A 20,156-nucleotide genomic window follows, 5' to 3' on the forward strand; every position below is an offset into this window, starting at 1 on the left:
GACCGAAGAATTCTTTCCCTGGTGAAGAAAACACCCTTCACAACAGTTGGCCAGATCAAGAACACTCTCCAGGAGGTAGGTGTATGTGTGCAAAGTCAACCATCAAGAGAAGACTTCACCAGAGTGAATACAGAGGGTTCACCACAAGATGTAAACCATTGGTGAGCCTCAAAAACAGGAAGGCCAGATTAGAGTTCGCCAAACAACATCTAAAAAAGCCTTCACAGTTCTGGAACAACATCCTATGGACAGATGAGACCAAGATCAACTTGTACCAGGGCGATGGGACGAGAAGAGTATGGAAAAGGAAAGGAACTGCTCATGATCCAAAGCATACCACCTCATCAGTGAAGCATGGTGGTGGTAGTGTTATGGCGTGGGCATGTATGGCTGCCAATGGAATTGGTTCTCTTGTATTTATTGATGATGTGACTGCTGACAAAAGCAGCAGGATGAATTCTGAAGTGTTCTGGGCAATATTATCAGCTCATATTCAGCAAAATGCTTCAGAACTCATTGGACGGTGCTTCACAGTGCAGATGGACAATGACCCGAAGCATACTGCGAAAGCAACCAAAGAGTTTTTTAAGGGAAAGAAGTGGAATGTTATGCAATGGCCAAGTCAACCACCTGTCCTGAATCCGATTGAGCATGCATTTTACATGCTGAAAACAAAACTGAAGGGAAAATGCCCCAAGAACAAGCAGGAACTGAAGACAGTTGCAGTAGAGGCCTGGCAGAGCATCACCAGGGATGAAACCCAGCATCTGGTGATGTCTATGTGTTCCAGACTTCAGGCTGTAATTGACTGCAAAGGATTTGCAACCAAGTATTAAAAAGTGAAAGTTTGATGGATGATTGTTAATCTGTCCCATTACTTTTGGTCCCTTAAAAAGTGGGAGGCACCACATATACAAACTGTTGTAATTCCTACACCGTTCATCTGATTTGGATGTAAATACCCTCAAATTAAAGCTGAAAGTCTGCAGTTAAAGTACATCTTGTTTGTTTCATTTCAAATCGATTGTGGTGGTGTATAGAGCCAAAAAGATTAGAATTGTTCGATGTCCCAATATTTATGGATCTGACTGTATATACACTACACAGCCATAGTGGCTCAGTACATACGCATGCTGTGCTTAGGAGCACTGCACAGTTCCCTGTCTCAAAGCATGTGTGGCAGGCTGCTACCGGTAAGGCCTGTTCACACCACAATAACGTCCTCCAGATCTGTTCTGGATGCGTTTCTGCATGCATGTTTTAATGCATTTTACCACATTCCAGTACAGTTCTCTGCAGGAAAAAAAGCAGCATGTTATACGTTTTTCTGGAACTGAAAAGCACTGGAATGCACTGAGCTGGTGTGAACTATGCAATTGGAACCCATATAACCTATATTCCATGCTTTTTTGATGCAAAAAAAAAAAATATTGCACTGCATGTGGTGTGAACGAGCCCTTACAGGAAGCAGACAACAAAAACTAAACCAGCAGAGGTTTTAACTCTTCCCTACTCTGTTAAAAACTAAATAATGTCTAGTTTTAGTTTAGTAAATAATATCCATTGTGATTTTACTACATTGTTCTTCAATTTTTTTAAAATTTAATTTTACACTCAAATATACTCCAGCCATCAATGCCAAAATCTAGTACATAAAAATTAGCCTAGGCTACAAACTTGCACATTCAAATTTTAAACATTCTCTCTCTAACCATTTTGCAATTCCTAGCAAATGTTAATAATAATTATTAATGACTGAAGAATCAGCCCAGTAAATTATATAATGCACAGTAATGGATATGAGCCGCCTCTGCAGGTGACAGGTGCCTTTAAGGTCCCATCCAGACCTCCACATTTAGCATATCTACCAGAGTTCTCACCTAGGTGAGAAACATAGAAGTACAGCACAAATCCATTAAATAAAAAAAAAAAAAAAATGGCCAAATGTGAGAGAGGGAAGTGGGAGGAGACAGGGAAAAAAAGAAAAAAAAAGTTCACTACGGTGAAGATCTGCCTTAAATGTCCTCTTTTGTAGAGGTAAAAGTAAGCAAGATTTTGATTGTTTCCTTCTGACATCACCTGTACTTTTACTGTTGTTTTCATAGATCAGTCATCCCTTAAAGTAGACCTATAGGCAAAACTTTTTCCTTCATTTTGGATAGAGCAAGGAAGGGTCTCTGTAACAGGGACACAGACAGCAGTAAAAACTGACAGGTGTTCTAATCTATCTCTACTCTATGAGCCCTTGCACACTGGGGCGGTTTGCAGGCGCTATTGCGCTAATAATAGCGCCTGCAAACCGCCCCGAAAGTGCCGCTACTTTCATTCCAGTGTGCAAGCCCCGAGGGCTTGCACACTGGAGCGATGCGCTGGCAGGACGGTAAAAAAAGTCCTGCTAGCAGCATCTTCGGAGCGGTGAAGGAGCGGTGTGTATACCGCTCCTGCCCATTGAAATCAATGGGACGGCGCGGCTATACCGCCGGCAAAGCGCCTCTGCAGAGGCGCTTTGCGGTGGTATTTAACCCTTTCTCGGCCGCTAGCAGGGGGTAAAACCGCCCCGCTAGCGGCCGCATACCGACGGTAAAACGCCGCTAATAATAGCGGCGTTTCACTGCCGACGCCGCCCCCCGCCCCAGTGTGCAAGGGCTCTATCCAAAACTAAAAAAAAAAAGTTTTGCCTTTAGTTATACTTTAAGGTACTCAGAGACATTAGTAGACTGTCGCCTGGTCCAGCCAACAGCTGGATCAGTTATACGTATATTAGTAATCCGAAACCTGAGCAGACAACCCAGGGCCAATCCACGGAGGAAAATCAAAAGTCTGGAAAATAACTTTTGTCACCTGGAGATTTACACTAGCGCATCCTATGTCTAGGGGAATCTTTAAAATTGGAAAATGTATTTTTAAATACTGGGAACACATTTAGATATAAACCATTGAGAACTCTCAAACCGCTTCAATTTTTCCTTATCTAAATGGCGCTGTAAGAATGTGTCCTGGAATCTCACTGGCTGTTGAGCACAAAAGACATTATACTATCCTGCACTTTTATTTATTAAATCAGGGACTTTCTTTGCCCTATGTTAAAATAACTGTCTGATTACATGTGGAAACATAGACATGTCATCGATAACAATCATGATCTAGAAGGTGATGTTATCAACACAGGAGACAGTGTCAGCTTTCATGAGTAAAGCGTGTATAGACCATGTTAAAGCACATGTACATACACCGTTAGTTGTTGCAAGGTATCCATAAAGTTGTAGACGCTTACATACACCAACAAGGCCCAAGTGAAGTGTCACATTTCAGAGTCAAGTCGTGAGCAGCCGGATGAAAGGAAAGAAGACAAACAGAATAGGTTAAGGCATGCACATCTTTCACTATTTACTGACAACACAAAACAGACACATGCAGCACAGTTTACAACATGACCAACACATAATTCATTACACTAGTGAGGGCTGGAACCACCAGATATTTCTTATACATTTTTTTTAGCAATCAAAGAGAGCAAATATCATAGCATATAAATACAGAAACAATCACTAGAACATTAATTCAAAAGGTATGCCCACTATTTTTTGTGCCTCGAGTGAAGAATTTGTATCAGAACCCCATCTTAGTCTTCAGGCTATGCCCCCATTCTAGTCAAGTTGCAACAATTTTTATCATACATGTACCTTTTGCATTTTTACACAAGAGATTGGAAATTATGGCAAAGCAGAAGCATATATTGAAACATATGTTTATGCAAAACCCCCAACATGGTACAGGCACCCTTTGCCAGGATAGCCTCAATCCTTCTCGGAATGTTGTCCTGAACTGTGTGTAGTGAGAGTTTATACCATTCCAAGAGATTGTATATTTCCTCAAGGTATAATCAAGGTGTGGATTTGGTGGTTGTGGAGTCCAAGGAAGCCTTCAGACTTCACCCTAGTGTTCTTGAAGCTACTCTTCAATTTTCTTTGCAGTGTGGATGTTTAGAAGTTTGGATTTAGGGTGATATCATTTTTTTACTAACTAAAAACAGTGTAGTGCAAGCTTTCGAGGCACACTGGCCAGGTAGTACAGTATATTGCCTAACAAAGAGGCCAACTTGCCACAAAATAATGCACTACAATCTTTTTAGTTAGCCAATAAATGGTATCACCCTAAATCCAAATTTCTACTATTGTTGATGGCTAACAGTACAACACTCTGTTGCTGCAATGTGTATGTAATAGACTTGTATTACTAAAGATTCGTGTGTGAAGATGTACATAAGAAGGTATCGATGAATGTATATGCAATTTTTTCCACATGTGAATGAAAGCAAAAACTATTAATACAGTATCAAGTAGGTACCATTAATTTTAAGTGAAACCTGTACTGCCGACTGCCTGACTTTCATACTGACCTAATGGTCTCAGTACTACCCAGGATAATAATGTACTGCTCCAGCCTTCTTCCATTTCTGGAGCCCCATCTGCAGGTGCTGGAAATATCTTGGATTGTCCCAGAAACAATCTCAACCAACATCCAACATATGGGGAGCAAATGTAGTGTGGCTCACCTTATATACACTAGTCAATCATCACATCCAGGCAAAGAACCCAGGAGCTGTTGACATAAATTCTAAGTTTAATGGCTGCATGCATTTTCCAGGTAGGTGACTCAGACGGTACTAAAGATCGAAGGGTTCAGTACTGCCTGGCAACTACCTTTTTCCAAACGATGTTATTAGTCTCTTTAGTCTCTCCTCTTCAGATAAGCCTATCCTACCCACACCTAACAACTGTATTTTCATTTTTTCCATCAGCTCATCCCCCACAGTTATTACCTTTTGTTTCCACTTGACCCTCCCTTCTAGATTGTAAGCTCTAACGAGCAGGGCCCTCTGATCCCTCCTGTATTGATTTGTATTGTAAGTGTACTGTCTGCCCCCATGTTGTAAAGCGCTGCGCAAACTGTTGGCGCTATATAAATCCCACGTCGACAGAGCCAAATAGCGTTTTAGACTCAAATTGAGTCTAAAATGCTAAAGCGCTATTTGTCACCAAATCGAGTTTTAAACTCAATTCCTAGCAGGTGTCCAGAGCAGCATTTCTCAACCTTTTTTCAGCCATCGCACTCTTTGACAGTATGCAAAAGTTAAAGGCACCCCAGGTGACTTTTTTTCAGGACAAGCAGGACCCTGTTTTGGTGGTAAACACCTCTCGATTTGTTTATGAAATGACACCTGGCCCACATAACAAAAAAAAAAAAAAAATTTTTTTTTTAGCTGTATATAAAGTATCTCACAAAAGTGAGTACACCCCTCACATTTTTGTAAATATTTTACTATATCTTTTCAAATATAATTTTTATTAACCCCCCTGGCGGTATTCCCGAGTCTGGCTCGAGGTGGATTTCCAATACCAAAAGCAGTAACCCCGAGCCAGACTCGGGATCGCATCGCAGGATCCATGTAGAGGTTACTTACCTTTTCCCCAGGATCCTGCGATGTCTCCCCGCTGTGATCTGCGAGCCGCCGTGTCTAGATCGATTCACAGTGCCGAGCTCCGTTCCCTGCGAGTGTTGCGACGCACGGGGATGGAGTTCAATGGCAAAATCAAAAAGTAAAAAAAAACAGTATAGATACAGTATACTGTAATCTTACAGATTACAGTACTGTATCAAATAATTACACATCTCCTTTGTCCCTAGTGGTCTGCCCAGTGTCCTGCATGCAGTTTTATATTATAAATACTAATCTTTCTGCCAGGAAACTGGAGATTGTCCATAGCAACCAAAAAATGTCCGTTTACATCAAAAGTGCTTTTAGACCAGCTAGAAAACATCGATAATAAATTAGAATCACTTGCAGAATTAAGCGATAGTGATTTGTGGGGAAATTCATCATCAAACACTGAAAGTAACGAAAGCGACAATTCTGCAACTGAGCAAATTTCAGTGTTTTTGATTTGATTACATTATTGAATAATTTTTATTATATTATTATTTGTTATAATTATTTATAGTTATTTATTATATTATAATTTTTTATTTTGTTTTTCAAACTTTATCATACCCGGGATATCTACTAGACTCTTGTTTGGACAGATTTAAATGAGTTATTCCTAAGAATTACAGGCCTACAATATAAAACGCCAAATTTCTGTGCAAAAATCTGAAATAATCATACTGCCAGGGAGGTTAAACTCCACGAAGTGGTGGAACCCAGGTAATACAGAGATAACAGGTAATCAACCATAAACATATACCGTACTCTTACATTCTAAACCATAGAATATCAGAGTGCACAACGGGTGTTTACAACTTAACTTAAGAGTTGGTATACAGAATTCACATTAGAAAGTGATTGACAACACTGAAGAAATGACACTTTGCTACAATGTAAAGTAGTGAGTGTACAGCTTGTATAACAGTGTAAATTTTCTGTCCCCTCAAAATAACTGGCAGCAAAAGTGAGTACACCCCTAAGTAAAAATGTCCAAACTGGGCCCAAAGTGTAAATATTTTGTGTGGCCACCATTATTTTCCAGCACTGCCTTAACCCCCTCATCAGATCTCATCAGAGATCTGATGAGGGGGTTAAGGCAGTGATCTCAGTGGTCTCATCAGATCACAGGACGTGTTCAGTAATCCATGTCCTTAGTCTGAATGTCTTCAGCAAACTGTTTGTGGGCTTTCTTGTGCATCATCTTTAGAAGAAGCTTCCTTCTGGGATGACAGCCATGCAGACCAATTTGATGCAGTATGCGGCGTATGGTCTGAGCACTGACAGGCTAACCCCCCCACCACTTCGTCCATTTCCCGAAGACAACCTCTGGATATGACGCTGAGCACGTGCACTCAACTTCTTTGGTCGGCCATGGCGAGGCCTGTTCTGAGTGGAACCTGTCCTGTTAAACTGCTGTATGGTCTTAGCCAGCGTGCTGCAGCTCAGTTTCAGGTTCTTGGCAATCTTCTTATAGCCTAGGCCAGTGATGGCTAACTTTTATGAGCCTGAGTGAGCAAACAGCGACACAAAACCAATTTATTTATTTCAAAGTGCCCACACGGAATTAAACGTACCAGCAGCTCTGTACAGAGGATGGGACTGATCATCCCTCTGAATGAGCCCTAAGGGGCCAAAAACATATGATTCTGCCCCGAAATTTTTTTTGTGGCTTTTCAAAGGAATGGGTTACGCTCAGAATGCAGGGATCAGGAGTGCGTTATGCTCAGAATGCAGGAATGCATTTGCTGAGCACTGGTAAGGATGCATTTACTGGGCATTGGTAAGGATGCATTTCCTGAACACTGGTAAGGATGCATTTCCTGAACACTGGTAAGGATGCATTTCCTGAACACTGGTAAGGATGCATTTCCTGAACATTGGTAAGAATGCATTTGCTGGGCATTGGGTATACCTAGCTATAAATTCCATGGTTATATGGTTACTGCACGATTGTTTGGGTATGTGGATGCATAACGGCGCCTAGATGTTTTTGTTTTAGACAACGTTGTCTTTTTAGATTGTTGTAGGTGGAAGAGCGTCTTTTTGTATTTGACCTGTCTTTATTAATACATTTTTGTCATTAAATTTTCATCATTTTTGTTTTCTATTTTTTTGATTGCTATATCCCTGTGGCTCTATTTTGTGGCATCTTGACTGTTCCCTCTCCCTGGCACCGTCCTTCTACCTTGTATGCAGCTTTTTGGCCACTGAGCCCCACTTGCTTTGGATAGTAAGTGGATGAGCTCTCAGTAATATTTGTATTCCACAGTGTGGTTCCCAGTTTTCTATTTTTTGTCCATATAAACATCTCACCTGTCTCCAGTGTCTCCCAATATGGCAGCTCATTCCCGCCCACGCGTCACCACTGATCGATCCCATCCACGTGGGAGCCGTGTTCTCTCAGGCACGCCCACCCCAGACATATCACCACTGGCCCCAGAGATTTGTGGGAGATGTAGTTTGATGGGGGTACGGTGTGGATGAGACAGCTTGTATGAATGGATTTCCGCCCGCACATCACCCCTGGCCCCAGAGCCGTGTGGGGAGCCACTACTTCTCAGTCACGCCCACCTCAGACATGTCACCGCTGGCTCTAGAGACCTGTGGGAGATGTAGTTTGATGGGAGGTGCTGTGCGGTGTGGACGAATCGGCTTGTATGGATGGCCGGTCAGTGTGCTTTTCTCTTTTCTTCCTGGCGTGCCCACAGAGAGGGCTTGACGTGCCGGCTGTGGCACGCGTGCCACGGGTTTGTCATCACTGGCCTAGTCCATCTTTATGTAGAGCAACAATTCTTTTTTTCAGATCCTCAGAGAGTTCTTTGCCATGAGGTGCCATGCTGAACTTCCAGTGACCAATATGAGATAATGAGAGCGATAACACTAAATTTAACACACCTGCTCCCCATTCACACCTGAGACCTTGTAACACTAATGAGTCACATGACACCGGGGAGGGAAAATGGCTAATTGGGCCCAATTTGGACATTTGGGTGTACTCGCTTTTGTTGCCAGCGGTTTAGTCATTAATGGCTTTGTGTTGAGTTATTTTGAGGGGACAGCAAATTTACACTGTTATACAAGCTGTACACTCACTACTTTACATTGTAGCAAAGTGTCATTTCTTCAGTGTTGTCACATGAAAAGATATAATAAAATATTTACAAAAATATGAGGGATGCACTCACTTTTGTGAGATACTGTATTTATGCCATTACCATGACCAACTAACCACCATAAAACTAAATAAAAAAATTTTCCTTGAAGGGCCAAGAAAAAATAAATGCATTTTGCCCAATTTAGCCTACTTAAACAAATAAACACACTGAAATTAAAGGGTCTATTTATAAGAAAAAGTTTGGTGGATTAATGTCACAAACTTTCACCCAGCCGTCACAAATTCTTTCTATCTAAATCACACTGACACTAACACTAATGCCCCGTACACACGATAGGACTTTCTGACAACAAAATCCATGGGATTTTTTCCGATGGATGTTGGCTCAAACTTGTCTTGCATACACACAGTCACACAAAGTTGGTCGGAAATTCCGAACGTTAAGAACGCGGTGACGTACAACACGTACGACGAGCTGAGAAAAATGAAATTGAATAGCCAGTGCTGCTCTTCTGCTTGATTCCGAGCATGTGTGGCACTTTGTGCGTCGGAATTGTGTACACACGATTGGAATTTCCGACAACGGATTTTGTTGTCGGAAAATTTTATAGCCTGCTCTCAAACTTTGTGTGTTGGAAATTCCTATGGAAAATGTGTGATGGAGCCTACACACGGTCGGAATTTCTGACAACAAGGTCCTATCACACATTTTCCATCGGAAAATCCTATCGTGTGTACAGGGCATAACACTGCCACTAACCTATGTTTTTTTTTTCTTTTTCCCACCAAATAGTTTGTTTGTTTTCATTACACAGACTTCTCCTCTAGTGAGGAGAAAATGATACAATGGGGAGGAGCAGCACAGAGGCAGGTTCTAATTTTAGTGATCACTGGGATTGTTATTCTTAGACCAGGAGCTGTCGTGACAGCTTAGTCTCCATGCTTGGGCATGTGTGGCACCACAGAATAAAGCCCACATTTGTGACACCACACTGTCATCAGAGATAACAGCATGGTATTTGATGACACCCCTGACAAACCCAGATGGCACCCCAGCTGAGAAAGGTGGGACTAGGCCTCACATTTTTACCATGACAAATCACAATACTTTTTTTTTTTTTTTTCACGGGTCACGAGAAAGGGGTTGCCATTGCTGGCCTTCTAAAAATGCTACTTGACTGGCTGCTATGTTAATCAATTGGTTTCAATACTCTCAGTCACTGACCCATCACATAATTTGGGCGTGTAACTCAACATGCTAAACCCAGAAGTTCAGCATTACAGCCTGGGCACAATTATTTAAAGAAAGAGAATCCAGCAATGGCAGTCTCCATGGTTTTTTCAGGAAGAATTTCCTTCAAATGTTGAGTAAAGTCTTAAAGAATAGATAGAAGAGATCTCAAATATTCAGACAATAATATCAATTTCATCCCAGTGTTATATAATGTCATAAAGGCTCTTCTTCCCAGTGTTTTATATTAATCTCATTTCTCATTTGTTGGAGAATTTGTATTTATTTTTGCTCTGTTGTGTTAAAGAAGGTGATATTGTTGACCGTTTGGTGCTTAACATTGGCACAACTGTTGCGCTAGCATTTATTAAGCCCCAGCTAATTGCTGTACTGCTCTGATGGTTTACAACATTAGTACATGCTGGGTGGTCGCAAATAGCAGGCTTGGCTACAACCCACTTGCCAAATGTGCTTGTATAGGCTGGATCTCTGTGATATATGTGACACATTTTTATGTATGAAAGTTACAAGTCTCTTTCTCCCTTTATTTAGCTATTTGCCATCTATATATTCATTCTACACTTGGGAATACAAGCTTGCTGACAGTTTAGGAGTGCAAAGATAACCACTGATCAAGTTTAAAATCCACTCACCTGAAAATGTCAAGGTACAGCTGAATGGCTTCAGGCTCTAAAAAATGTACCAGGGACAATTCATTGAAAAGTAATGTTTTGCTATAGGTGGAACATGCTGGTATCACTTAGCAGCCAGTTACTTTAATCCTGCCAGGAAAGTAATTGACTTTGTACCCATCCACATTGGGGCCTCGGTGCCTCCTCTTCCTGTTCTATTACTCTAGTATATCAATTAAACATTTACAGGAGATCGTGAGACCCCTTTATAACTACTGTGACAGATGTGTAGACCTGCAAACTCCTCTGAGAAAAACAAAAAACTATTAGGTGATTTAAAGCTGTCAACAGCAATTTTTTAAATATAGTGAAAATAAGTTAAGTTAAAACTTCTGTTGGGTTTTACATCTGCCTGTGTCCCTCCCAGCAATTGAGTTGCAAGTTTGAAAATGACTTGCTAAGCTATGGCTAGACTTGCCAGGCTTCACAAGTTTGTTGCACAATTGCAGCAAGTCCACACTGCATGACTCCAGATCAACTTTCTGAGCAAACATTCTGCAAGTCTGCTGCAAGTTCTGGTTCAGTTATGTTGTAAAATAGTCATCCCACCACAGGGGTCACTGTGACTTGTAGAACTCTTGCTGTAGACTCACCACTGCAACTCTGCTCTTGCTAGAGACTTGCCACGCAAATTTCCTACAAATTGGAAACGTGTCAACAAGAACTTGTTCTGCAAATGTACAACTTGCCAGTGAAAATGTGCAGCAAGTTAACAAGACTTACAATTCAAGCCTGTGGCAAGTTATCCTTGCTATCTGGGCTACTGGGAAGACTACTCCTTACTTCCTGTTACAGCGACATTCTATCCCATCCTGAAACACATGGGGTAGATTTACTAAAGGCAAATAGACTGTGCACTTTGCAAAGTGCAGTTGCTCCAGAACTTAGTAAATGAGGTAAAGCTTCACTTTGCAAAGAATACCCAATCACGTGCAAGGAAAATAAAAAAAACTGCATTTTTGCTTGCACATGATTGGATGATGTTAGTCAGCAGAGCTTCTGCTCTGTTAGTAAGCTCTGGAGCAACTGCACTTTGCAAAGTTCACAGTCTATTTGCCTTTAGTAAATCAACCCCATTGTGTCACAAGCACAGAAAGAGAGGGGAAATCTTCTCTAGAGCTGGCCATATATGGATAGAAATTCAGCCAGTTACGGTTCATGAGAAGTCGATCTATCAATCAAATTTTCATAAACGGGTTTGTTGGTATATTTTCACTTGATCAGCACCACAGCCAACTGGCTGCAATAATGATCAGCGTATTCTGACGGCGGGGGAGTCCCACTTTCAGAATACAGTAATACAGCGGGCAGGACTTCCCCAGCCACCTCAAATGTGTGGATAGGGAAAGCGGTTCAGTAATGTGTGGCCAGCTTAAGGAGACAATGACAAAAAAAAAAAAGGAAAAGAATAGGAGGAAGCCTTGTATTCCATTCATAAAAATACAAAGCTTCTTGTGAAAAGCTAAGCAGCACCCAGCCTGACTTGATTTTATTCTGAGAATAGGACAAGAAGTTTCCATACAGCTGCCAGAACATAGCCCTGTATACTGTATGTAACATATGCTACATACAGTTTATACAGCGCTGACAATGGCCACATATATTAGTAAAGGAAATAGTTTGTTTACACAAACTTTTTAAAGTAAATGAGTTACGCAGGGTACAAGGGGAAGAAAAATTGGCTGGTTCAGTAGAAGCCAGTCGACTTTCGGTCCATGTGTAACGCTGTCTGTTCAACAGAAGACGGTCTAATGAGCGACTTCTGTTGAACGCTCATGCTGGAAAACAGCATTCGATCAATGTAATCTGGGTGGGGGAGTCTGATCTGTGTCAGAACACAATATCGCGGCAGGGGAGCGTCGCAGTTTGTTTTTCCTTAACCCACTGATATTGTGAATATCCAGCTTTAGGCTTTAAAGTGGTAGTAAATTTGATGACTTGTACCTACAGGTAATCCCACAATATGGCTTACCTGTAGGTACTTGATTAAATTGCAGTGCCCTTAGGTGGCAATAGGGCACCAATAGTATAAATGTGCTACATCCTAGATAATCTGAGATAATGGAAATTGGAATAAGGCACGTATAAAAAATAATATATTTTATTGATCAACATTAAAATTCATAGCATCATACAAAAAACAACATCATAAAAAATAGGTAGGACTCGGTGTGATTCCCCTGGAGGGTATAATAGCTGTACGTACAGTGAAAATCTCCTAAATGCGTGATATTCACATTTGTAGTGGCTGGTGACGTCACCGGCGCATATACACTGCACTCTGAATGTATGGCACACTGGAATATGCTGTCCATTGAGAGCGCTGTGCTGCGACCGTGTCTCCTGTGCACATGCATGGGATGACATCATTGCAGCCCAACCATTCAAACAACCAGGGGGAGCAAACCCGGAAGGAAGACCAGGTGAAGATGGAAGCGCCAACAGCGCTGCATACTGACACTTAAACTGCCGAGAGGCCCAAAATTTTTAATTTTTTAAATGACTTTACTACCACTTTAACAAACCAAAATGGAGCACATATGAGAAATTCATTGTTGGGGTTTTTATACACACACTTTAATTTTTCTCTGTTTCAGTGATCCCCCTTAGGAAAAGCGCAACTCAGGAGTAGAATATATTGGACCATATGGAGTCATTGTCATTTTGGAGAGCTGATATTTTAAATTTGTGTAATAGGATACTGAGAATGGAATAAGATGGATGCTTAGTATAACAAAAAGTCTTTCCCCTACCTATAAATGACATTGAATGTTTGTTCTAGGTAAATAAAAAGTATCTTTTCTCACAGGGGTTTTGCTACTGTAGAAAACAGCTGGAGCATAAATGCTAATCTCTTCTGAGATAAGACATCTGTCCTAATGTGAATTAAACAATGTCCTCCAAGAACAATAGGTGACAAAGGGAGTCCATGTATTGCAGACAGTTTATTTTGAAGCTGCTTGAATAAAGCATCCACGTAATATTCACTGCAATGACGTACCCAGTAAAAGACAAAAACTGTATGCAAGATAAATCTTTCTGCTGGATTGTATTTGACAAGAACAGATATAAACAGTGGCATGCAGACACATGTTCAAGCCTTTACATTAACCTGCTAAGATAATAGAGTTTTCTTTTGAATATGTGTACTGGTTAATGCAAACCCAAATGAGATGGCAGAAGCACAGCAACCCAGCTGACATTTTTATGGTTTAGTTATTGTGCTTTCTCTAAAGAAGAGGCCCTTCCCTGCACCACGGCAAAACATTTCAAAGAAAAAAAATGTAAGCATTAATAGACACACACATACCTACATACCTACCTACCATTCTCATCTGTTTTCCTTTATTGCCTGCTGGCACCTCTATTCTGACCCTAAAAGTGCATTACTGATGTTTCCAGTGATTGAGTTGCCTGCTATGCTTTCTTGCAGTTTGCTTTTTAAAAAAACATCCTGCTTACTGCATTTTAGCATTGCTACAGCAAGAAAAAGCACAAAATGTACTATACATGTGTTTTGTTTATGTCTGCAGTTTAAAAGAAATGTTGAAAGCATGAAAGACCTACAACACATGGGGAATGTGCTTAAAACATATTAAGGCTCCATTCACACTTATACGACGCCAAAGTTGCACAAACTTTGAAATGCAACTTTGATCCATCTATGGATGGGTGCAACTTGTATACGACTTTGGCTTTGACCAGTGATAATGGACAACTGTTGCACACAGGAACAGGTGCATTCGAGCTACTTCCTCCTGTGCAATGCCTGGTGAGCCTCCAGAACACAGCACTCAGCCTGTGACATCTCTGTAAACCTCTATATAATCCATGCAAAAAAGGAGAAAGGATGGTGCCATAGAAGTCAGCTAAAACATTGTTTTATTATTGCAAGTGAACAACAATCAAAAAGAAAGCCAACACGTTTTGGCCATCAGGCCTTAATCGAACCATGATTAAGGTCTGATGGCCTAAATGTAATAATAAAACTATGTTTTGGCCGACTTCCATGACACCAGCCTTTCTCCTTTTTTGCATGAACTGTTGCTCACAAGTTGCATTTTATAACATTCAGGTACGACTTTCATGCAACTTCTGCGTGTTAACTTTGAAGTCTATGGCCCTAAAGTTGCACGAAAGTCGGACCAAAGTAGTGCATTGACTACTTTGAAGTTGCTGCAACTTTAAGTCGTGTATATATGAATGGGTATAATTGAAAAACACGGGGAACGACTTGTCATGCAACTTTGATGTCAAAAAGTCGCACAAGTGTGAATGAGCCTAAATGTTGAACTTCAGGTACATATAAAAACACCAGTTAATGTAATTATGTGTTGATTAAAAATATTATGTGTTAGCCTTTTGTAATTCCCTATACAGTAGAGCTCAGACTCAGAAAGGGAGGGCCAGCACTAGGACCAATCAGATGTGTTGCAGTGTACGTGTGGTCACAAAGAAAACGCTAACAGGAGAAGACAGGCTGTTGCTGCACTTTCACTGTGCAGGATTGGGAGTGGGAGGAGACCTACAATAACTGTCACCAACTGGGTTTGTCTGGTAGGGCTGTGTAAATTTCAGAACTGCATAGACAGAAACACAAATACTTTGGCAGGTAAAACAGCTTCTATATGTATTTCAACTGTGCATTTAGCTGAATGCCTGAAGTTCCACTTTAAAGCTGCTTTCACACTGCCATGCCATTGTTTGTCTACATTGTGGATGCAGCACAGTGTACCCTTTTTTTTCTGTTCCATTACCAATGGCTTCCCATAGACTTCTATTATGTCCTGTGTTTTTGGCACATTTTCTGAAAGCACGCCAAAAGTCCTGCTGCATCTTTGGTGCACTTTCAGAAAAGGCGCCAGAAATGTGGGACATAATAGAAGTCTATGGGAAACAGCAGCTAACCAACACACAAACCATGGGTACATAGTGCTGCACCCAGGCAGGGTAAAAAATCCGAAAGGACCGGGTCGCTTTTCTGTTCTCCTTCACTCTGTAAGAAAATTTGCAAAAGATCATACTTACCGGTAACCCAGCTCAGACCTCTGACCTCCTGAAATCTCCTAAATTCTGCACAGGGCTGCACACACATGCATTCTACAGCCTCTATTCAGTTCAGTGGAAGGTCTACCTGTAGCCTACTGACAGGCCTTTACTTAGATAATCTGTCACTTTACCCAAACTAATCTCTTACCAGTCCACCCCTCCACTCACTAATACTCAACTTCACCGTGCTCCCCCACCGCATAGTTGGATAGCTGGCATTGGGGAGCACTTGGCCTCTTCCCAGGATGCAGTACTTAGACCTGAGCAGCCAACTGCCAGATCAAAACACTGCCATCTGATGAGGAGGACAACACAGAGCAGATGTTAAATCCCAGGACTTCACCAGGCTCCCCCACCACATAGTTGGATAGCTGGCATTGGGGAACACTTGGCCTCTTCCCAGGATGCAGTGCTTAGACCAGAGCAGCCAACTGCCAGATCAAAACACTGCCATCTGATGAGGAGGACAACATAGAGCAGATGTTAAATCCCAGGACAACCAAGCGGTAGGCCAGGGTGTGTGTGGAGGGCAGTTAGTAAGATACTCTGTTTTGCTCGTTCCAGGAAGTGTAAGGGTCCATGCATTTTTGAGCTATGCAGAATTTAGAATTTAGATTTTGGAAGAGAGGTAGTGGGGGAGATTTACTAAAGATGGTGCATACAGAATCTGGGGCAGCTTTGCATATTAACCAAATAGCGTCTAGGTTTTATGGTCAAAGCTTAATTGAACAAGTTGAAGTTAGAAGCTGATTGGTTACTATGCACAGCTGCACCAGTTTTAGTAAATCTCCACCAGTGCGTTTCCAGTGAAAATTTTGGACTAGATGGTGTAACAGGTAATATTATCTGAAAGGAGATTTTTTTTTTTTTTTTTTTTTTAACAACAAACAACTTTTACTCAGTATTTGGGGCTTAAATGGTTCAATATTTTGAGTGATGGATGTGAAATACATTACTATTTGCATGTCAGCCCCATTAGAATTTATCTAATACTTAAATGTATTAATTGATGATAAAAGAAGAATAGAGAACAGACAGCAATATAAGATAGCTGATATGAAAGATAGTTAGCAAAATAAGGGTATGATAAAGAAAGATATGTATTTCTGCTAAAGATTATTATTGAGAAAAAAGGAAGATTCAGCTATAGAAGAGGAAGAGAATGATCTAGATAGGGAAACATGGTATTTCCCTTTAAATTGTAAAATGAGCGTGCAAAGTAAGTAAATCCAAAATAGTTTTTAAATAAAGGTTTTATAATAATAATAATTAGGTATTATATAACTCTGATGGTATTGACATGCAAATAGTAAAATATGGGGCAACAGGAAATATGATCTATTACTAAGGGGCTGGAAATGGGGACAAAAAACTGGAATGGATTTTTAAGCCCAAAAGTATAAAAAGTCCCTTACACTTTCTCATGTGTTTCTTTAAATCTGGTCGTCCAATGCAACTGATGCAGAATTTGTGTTCTCATTTAGAACCCTTGCTGGTATGCTTTAGTGTTTATGATTACACAATAAAATTAGCTAAATGTAAAACACCTGCTTTTTTGCTGTGTCTCCTGTAATTGGGATTTACTGTACAGATAACATTCTTTAATTTTCCCTGTACACCAATAGCTGCATAATTATAAGACAAATGTGTACCCCCTACGTTAATTATGTTTTAAGTGGCATCAAGCGTGCAAAGTGAAATATTTTACCAATTGTGCACACTTCTCTTCTTCTCCTTTACGCTCCTTCTTTTCATTTTTCTTTCGGAAAATTTCTTGTAACTGAAAAAAAAAAAAGATTTTTGTATAAATGTCTACAAGATCCTACGTCAAAACCACTCACACATTTAGATCATATACAAAGCATATCTGTATTTCTACAGATATTGTATTGTGATATTTATACAAATATGTGCTACATTTCAAAGTGAAACTTCAAGGGTAACTCCACTTTTGTTGAGAAAAAAACATTCCGCTCTGGGTGATCATTGTATATAACAGGTATTTTAACACACTTTGTTGCAGACTCCTTTTGTTATTCTGAAGAAATAGTTGCTTGTCTGTGTCCATGTGCAAAGTGAATTTGTATGGGAGTGGTTTTAGAATTATCTATCAGCTGATGCACTTTAATGAGGAAAGTGGCCGAGTCTGCATCCCTTTAGAGTTGATTTCCTTTTGGGAGTATCTTACCAAAATGACCTTTGCAGGGGATGCTCAAAATCAGATTTGTATCTTAGTGGAGACTTCTGGGAAAATCAGTGAGCCAATCACTCAAGCAAAAAATGACATATCTGGGGGGGCATTCTGTATACCATCTGTGTACAGAACACCTCCAGGTTGCCATATTTCATTGCATTTTATAGAAAATAACAGATGGAAAGGGAGAGGTCATTTTTAATAAGATTTAATTACAATATGACTTGTTTCACAAAATATATATATTAGTAATTTTATTTTTATTTGCTATTTTTTTACCACAAAAGTGGAGTTACCCTTTACAAAATACAAACTGCAAATATTATTGCTGCTTCATACTCCTATCATACTCACTTTGTTCTAAAGATAACTAGTTTGAGCATGGTAATTAGGTAGCTCAAGTCTTTTAGAATAAGTGCCACATGAAAAGTTCTGCTGGAACTATATACAAATTCTAATATGCACTGTTCTATGAAATACCATACCCCTCACATCTCCTTGGTTGTCAAAAGTCTGTGTAGTACAAAAACAACTTTTTTTAATTAACTCATACTCCCAAAGTGGAAATAAAAGGGTATATTTCAATAGGGACATAGTTTAGAACAATTTAACATACTGTTTCAACTGTTTTACATCAACAACTCTGGGAGGTGCCACATTTCAAATAACAAGCTGCATGTAATTTGACCACAAGTTCTGTGCACATTGTACAGAGGGATAAAATGAGCCAAAGACTGGGATAGGTAGTTAGAGATTCTGGGAAGTCCAGACTGCTACTACAAACCACTTCTAAGAAATATCTATCCTATAGAGCTGCCACAGAAGTTCAAATAAGTAAAAAAAAATGAGAAAAAGCATATATATATATGCTGTTTCTCATATATATATATAAAACTGTTATGCAGCCAACTTCTTAACAATCACACAACTTTTTATTACAAGCTATACCAACACAAAACCCCACAAATTAAATTCAAGGCATGCCTATCAAAAACAAAAAACATCCCCATATGATCCTTCAAGTGGAAAATGTATGAATATATCCTAAACTATAAATATATGTGTTAACTTACTTTTAAAGGACAAAAAGAAGTAATAGGATACATTTACATACATATTTATAGTTTAGGATGTATTCATACATTTCTCAACTGATCATCTTGTGGGATGTTTTGTTTTTAATCAAGCAGTGGTGACTGGTGGGGTTTATTTTTGGGGTGGGTGGCAAACAATCCCCCCCCCCCCCCCCCCGCTGGGCTGCCAGTGGAGCAGCACTAGCACAACTGCCAGCACATGGCACTAACACCCCCCTCCACCACCCGCTGTCCTTACCGTGGATGCGGGCGGTCGGAGCTGCTCTGGACATCTTCCAGTGTAGCGGGCTCCCGTGTCCTCTCCGCGGTGTGTGATGTCTCCTCTCTGCTCCTCCCGGTGCTAGGCGTCCAATAGGATCGCCTGACGTTGTGGCTAATCGGGAAACATGTTTCATACCTGCTTCCCAATTGGCCGGGAGGAGTATCAGTGTTGCAACAGCGAATATTCAATCGCTGTTGCAACACACCTGGGTGGACTCCAGGTCACATGCTCTGCGACCTGAGCCCACGCTATTTTGAAGCCTATTAGAGCCTATGGCTCTAATCAGGTTCTTCAAAAAATACACCCCCGCTGCTGTAATTCATGTGCCCGGTGACCCGAAAGGGGCTGAACACATGAATATGGGGGGCGGCCGTGGCAGCCATGGATAGATTTAGGCTCTGCATGAATTTATCCACTGCACATGGGGGTGGAGAGGAGAGAGGGGGCGGCGCCCCTAATGGACAGGCTGCCCCTGTAATCAAGGTATACCTTGATTTTTATCTGTGGTGTTTTTTGTCTGCATAATTTTGTAATATAAGTTTCTAAGTTTGCGAAGAAGTTGGCTACATAAGAGTCATATATATAGTTTTCTCGAGGTTTTTCTTTTTTCATTTATTTGATTATTTATTTATATTATTTATTTATTTGGCAGCCCTATAAGGTAGATATTTATTAGAAGTGGTTTGTAGTAGCAGTTTTCTGCTTTGGGCTCCAAGAGTGTTTGATAATTTTTTATTTTCTATTTATTAGGAGTATGGGCTTTAAAGTCTGTTTTTTTTTTTGTTGTTGTTGAAATCCCGAAAGCAAAACTGTAATCTGTAACTGCTATAACAGAAATATTCATTAACGTTCACAGCACAAAAAATTCTGGAAATGTCAAAATTAAATATCTGGCGATGATATATATAAACAGATTTTTAAGGAAAGATTGTTAGATCTTTATGCATCTCTTTGCTATTACAGTCTGTAATGTTTGTAAGCAAAAGTTCAGCCAGGCACACATATGGAACCATAGCATAACAGATGCCATGACA

At 40.4% G+C, this 20,156-nt stretch overlaps 1 protein-coding gene across 8 annotated transcripts in view; it reads right to left on the reverse strand.

Moving 5' to 3' along the window:
• MICU3 (mitochondrial calcium uptake family member 3) overlaps positions 1 to 20,156 on the reverse strand; it is a 232,443-nt gene that overhangs the window by 50,430 nt on the left and 161,857 nt on the right. For 4 of the 8 annotated variants that reach the window (XM_073608196.1, XM_073608163.1, XM_073608212.1 and 1 more), the window contains exons 7-8: positions 17,281 to 17,352; positions 3,231 to 3,269 (exon numbers count right to left, since the gene is read on the reverse strand). In XM_073608196.1, coding sequence (XP_073464297.1) covers positions 3,231 to 3,269; positions 17,281 to 17,352 — 111 coding nt within the window. The remainder of the gene's footprint in view (positions 1 to 3,230; positions 3,270 to 17,280; positions 17,353 to 20,156) is intronic. The other 4 variants (XM_073608203.1, XM_073608174.1, XM_073608220.1 and 1 more) reach the window with 1 other exon arrangement.

Source organism: Aquarana catesbeiana, linkage group LG01, assembly GCF_042186555.1.
Source record: "Aquarana catesbeiana isolate 2022-GZ linkage group LG01, ASM4218655v1, whole genome shotgun sequence".
NCBI lineage: Eukaryota > Metazoa > Chordata > Amphibia > Anura > Ranidae > Aquarana > Aquarana catesbeiana.